Source organism: Humulus lupulus, chromosome 3 (genome assembly GCF_963169125.1).
Source record: "Humulus lupulus chromosome 3, drHumLupu1.1, whole genome shotgun sequence".
NCBI classification, from domain to species: domain Eukaryota; kingdom Viridiplantae; phylum Streptophyta; class Magnoliopsida; order Rosales; family Cannabaceae; genus Humulus; species Humulus lupulus.
In genome coordinates this window covers 110254137-110259289 of record NC_084795.1, presented here as the reverse complement: position 1 = coordinate 110259289, position 5153 = coordinate 110254137, and the positions used below count along the sequence as shown (strand labels likewise).

Below are 5153 nucleotides of genomic sequence, written 5' to 3'. Positions count from 1 at the left end.
TTGTCTCCGAAGTCACTACGGTATTTTTAAATTCTGTGACACGATGTAAGTCTGAGTCTGCTTCTTCTAACCACAAATGAGTTTTCAAACCAGCTATGCAAATCCGTAGAACTTCATTACAAACTACATACATACATAAATATATATTAGACTCTCTCTCTATATATATAACATGAAATACAACTATTTTCTCATTAGCATTTATGGCTCATCTAATTTCTTTTGCTATTAGTTCACTTCAATATTAGCATGAGTCGATCTTCTACACTCACAACAACACAGTTTAGAGGGAGTTTATTAGTGTCAATTTTTGTATCAAACCATAAAATAAAGTTAGATTTTGGAGTTTTAGTTGAAATATTGATGATAGATAGCTTGAATCTTATGATGCTTTTTTTTCCTGTAGCTCTGATATACAAGATACTATATCATGAGAGAGATAGTTAAGTACCATGGACCAAGTATTTATAAGGGTGGGGTGACAAATTTTGTAGGGGCCAAGAGAAAGAGGACCGTTTGTTTAATGCTTATCCTCCATAAGCTAATATATTAACAACACAAGTGAGACTGATCTTCCATTTTAGACGACATTCTTCCATAGTTGAAATTTGAAAATAATCAGTTAGTCAAAATAAATGGGGGGATGGAAAACCCCTCTACCCGTCCTGCCTTGAATTCGATCTTTATTCTAAGTAAAACACAAAGAACCTTTATGGTCCCTCTGGTTTTGAACTTTAATCATTTTATATAAATATGGGAAAACCTCTCAAGCTCCCAGGGGGGTCACGAAATATAAGTCAATCAAAATGTGACTACTAGTACTAATGGCTTGCTTGTAGCTAAAAGAAACAAATTAATGGTGATGGTATGATGGGGCCCGATGGGTGGTTGTTAGCGCTGAAAAGTCTATACAATAGGATATACGATCAGCTAGTCATATGCATGTGTGGTTGGGCTAGTTCCCCTCTCTATATTATAGTCCTTATTACTTGGGTTGTAAGGATTGAAAAGAAAGCTCGAAAGACTAGAAGAGTGGTGTCATTGCCTGCTTCTTGCTTTCACTTTATTTTTATGGTGTTTGAATGTCCTATCTTTTACATTACCGACAACATAAAAAAAAACGGTGAAAACTATAAAGCTTTTCTTTCTTTCTTTCTTTCTTTCTTATATAATAATAATAATAATTAATAATTAAGTCCGCATGGAACATTTATACAAAGGCTTGACAGCTCAAATAATACAAGGTCCAGGTTATATGGTTTTAGGATCAGGAAATAGATTTTTATATATATACCATGATGGCACCTTGATTATCAGGCTTTTTAGATTTGTAGCATAGTAAAAATGTCTTTTAAGAGGAAGCATTGAAAATCCTACTAATTAAATATAGGTTTAGCACTTCATACAAAGGGAAATGGCTATGTTTAGCACTGTACACAAATATGCTTCTGCATGAAAAGCCAGATGGAATACATTGATTTAACATTAAACATGTATTTTCCTCCAAGTTACATTTCTACTTTCGAAAAAGTATACAAGAAAATAAATCTCTTCAAGATCAGAACAGAGGTAATATTACAAGTAAACAAAAAAGAATACAATATCAGAAGCTTTTCAAGTGGGTGCTGCACCACCCTTTAAGAAGATATACTCATGAGTACCATAACTTCTGAAGATTGATGCACACACACACATATATATGATATAGATATATTACTGAATATATAGCAGATGTGAATTGCGTGGCGAGTGTAAACGAGGGATCGGTGATTGAGTGGAAAGAGAATGGTGCCCAACTCTAGAGTTAAAGTCTGTGAACTTATTAACCTCAGTTTGAAAACTCGCCGGAGAATCTGACCTGTAACGCATAAGACCGGCGTCGTAATTGATCTTCGGACTATCCATATAAGCATCTCCGGCGACGTTTACGGCTTTATGATTCTTGCATCCCAAAAGGGCACTAGTGCTTGAACGCCGTCTATGCATAACCTCTGCGTCCAATATTCTTGCTTTGGCAGACGGCATCTTTTTCGATGTCGTTTGAGGCCTAATCGTTGTCGTTTCTTCACAATCCGACAAAACCGAGAAATCAGCCGCGCTGGCCGTTACCACGCTCCACTGAATGCTAGCCTCACTAGGCGCATAACCATGCGTTGGGGTCATGCAACCGGAGGCGGTGTCGTCCGACAGCCGGCGAGCTCGAAACGGGTTCGTTTTACCCGTTAGACTGTCTATCTCGAACAAGTCCGAGCTGGCGTCGCTACCGGAATCGTGGTGGTTTATTCCGCCGGCTGCGGAGTTCACCACGCTGGAGACGATTTCATTCGGCCTAGACGTAGCGTGGTCCCAAGACATCATCGTTATCCTCCTCTCAAAGCTCATAGTCTTGTTCCCTTTCTCCAACGCCGGCGAAGAAGAAGAACCGAAAACCTCTGGCGACTTACAGAGAATCTCCGGTCTGCCCAGAAATGGGCTCTTCACCGGAGGAACATTTCTCATTAACCCAGATGGGGATTTTGTGCTTCGGAAGCTGGAAGAACCTTCTCGGCTGGGAAAAGCAGATCCCGCCTTTTCGATTCTGGGTGTTCTGTTCATTTGGTTAATGGCATCAGCAAGGTCCATACTCGGTCTAACAGAAGACACCGAGTTGGGTTTTAGAATGGCAGCTCCACAACTGGGATTAGTGCTAGTTCCACTCTTACTAAAGCTGATTTCACCAACGTCTTTAGTATCAACAGAGTTTTTATCCGAGCAAGAACATTTACAGCCCAAACTAGCGAGAAACTTCATTCCATTCATCTTACTCGATTTACTCCGTGAAGAGTTTTTCAGGGCAGTACTTTGAAGTAACACGCTTCGACTATTCCAGCTCGATTCGGAACGAGCGCTAGGAGTTCTGGGATGAACCTTTGATCGAATTTGGTCAATATCAGGGACTCTTTGAATTTGACGGTCACCATTCTTGTAAGGATGGTTATAGCTTCTTACAGAACTAATGCTTGAAATTCTTGAGCTGGTGTCGTCGTCGATTACTCCATTGAAGTATTTTTCAGCTCGGAAAACTCCAATTTCCTCGTCTTCTTCTTTCTTTTTTCCCATCTGGATCCGTTTCTCGTGGTTGGTCATGTATGGAGAAAATGCTTCGGTGTTGCGAGCAGATGTTAAAGTCACCATCTTCTTTTGTTTTTCTTTCAGGTGGGAAAGAAATAAGGATCAAAACCAGAAGGAAACAAACAGAAATAAGAGAGAAAATGACGCAGAGAAAAAGGTTTGATTATCTGGAGGCCAGGGGAAAATAGATATAGGTCGATTTATATATATTTATATATTGTATCATGTATAACTAGAAACGAGAAAAATACAAAGAGATGAATACGAAAAAGACCCAACAGCAGAAAAGTTAATAGAATATATGTGTATATGTAGAGGATAATAGTTTGAGAGACAAGAGGTCGTGTAGTTAAGCCTGACGTACGGTCCCTAGAGTACAATAAACTCGAAAGAAACTAGACATGGATGGGTGATCGTTCTGTAATTTGCATAGCTCTGAACTTAGCTCTGCTAATAACTAGAAGAAGAAGATGATGATTGATGATGATGAAAGCTTGAACTGAAATGAGAGGGTTAGGCTTACGAGAACTGGCTCGGCGTATTGAGAACTAGTTCTTTAAGTAGACTCGTGCAATAAACAAGATGTTAATAAGGTAGGTCCCCATGCTTGTGGCCTATTTTTACAAGTTGTTGATCTTTTTCTATCTTAATAAATTTTTATTTAATTGATTGATTTATATATAATTATATATTTTTTAAAAATAGATATTTAAATGATCATAAGACAAATTATAGTGTTATTCTTAAATGGAAAAAAAAATAGCCATTCCCCATTTTTCTTATCCCATTCCACTACTTAATTTTTTTAAAATGCCAACATAACATATTCTTCCAAACATATGTCATTTTTAAATTTTTGGACAAAAACACTCCTACCATTAACTGAGCAGACCCCTCACATTCTCTCTTCCCAGCCAAACTCTCTCATTTCTCTCTCATTATTTTCTCTCAACCGAACTCACATTCTCACCATCTCTCTCAGGCGAAGCTCTCTCTCTCTCTCCTCACAGCCGCCGTCGCCACCTTCTTCTCCATCGCTGGCCACGGTAAGGTAAGACAGTTGTCATGTGGTTTTTTCTAAAAAAAATTGAATCGTAATGTATAAATCGATGAAATGGGTTTGATTGTTAATCTTTATTTTGCAAAAATGTAGCTTAAAATGGGTTTGGTTCTATGTGCATCCTTTTGGAAGATTATGTTTAAATTCTGCAAAAATTTTGTGGGTCGATGTTTATTCGATTCCATTTTGATGCTTCATCAATGGTAACTCAATGACATACAGTGCATGTGCAGATTTTTAAAATATTGAAAAGTTGTTCATCGATGCGCAATCGATGCTCTATCGATAGTATTTCGATGGACCAGTAAATGAAGGAGATAGTCCATCGATGCGCAATCAATGGTATATCGATGTCATGTCGATACTTGCATAATCGATGGTATATCGATGCCACATCGATGACATTTCGATGCATAATCGATGCGCAATCGATGGTATATCGATGCTGAACAAAATCAACATATATGGCATCGATTCAACATCGATACACCATCGATATTACATCGAAAATAACATCTAAATTAGATGTTTGCCTCAACATCGACATTCCATCGATGTACCATCGAAATGGCATCGATGTACCATCGAAATGACCTCGATGTACCATCAAAATGCCATCGATGTACCATCGAAATGCCATCGATGTATCATCGATCCTGATGGTTGCCATCTGTACGCGATTCCATTTCGATGGTATATCGATGCCATTTCAATGACATATCGATGCTGGACCAAATCAACATATATGGCATCGATTCCATGCTCCATCGATTCTATTTCGATGGTATATTGATAGTATTTCGATGACAACAACAGATTGAGTATTTTTTGTAAATTCAACTAATTCTCTTTTTTTTTGGATATTTTGTAGATGCCACCCAAACGTATCCCACCGCTTGAGATTCCTATAGAGGATCATTATGTCAGTCGTATGACCTATAGGGGTTCCGGGAGACACCCCAAGTTGAAAATAGCTAGACCG

The 5153-nt window shown here is 38.3% G+C and overlaps 1 protein-coding gene across 1 annotated transcript; it reads right to left on the bottom strand.

The window, feature by feature from the left end:
- Positions 1-1443: 1443 nt before the first annotated feature.
- Positions 1444-3658, bottom strand: LOC133823058 (protein PHYTOCHROME KINASE SUBSTRATE 1-like). Its single transcript, XM_062255638.1, has one exon. The coding sequence runs from the start codon at positions 3172-3174 to the stop codon at positions 1714-1716; it is 1461 nt and encodes a 486-aa protein (XP_062111622.1). The 5' UTR covers positions 3175-3658; the 3' UTR covers positions 1444-1713.
- Between the last annotated feature and the right edge of the window lie 1495 nt (positions 3659-5153).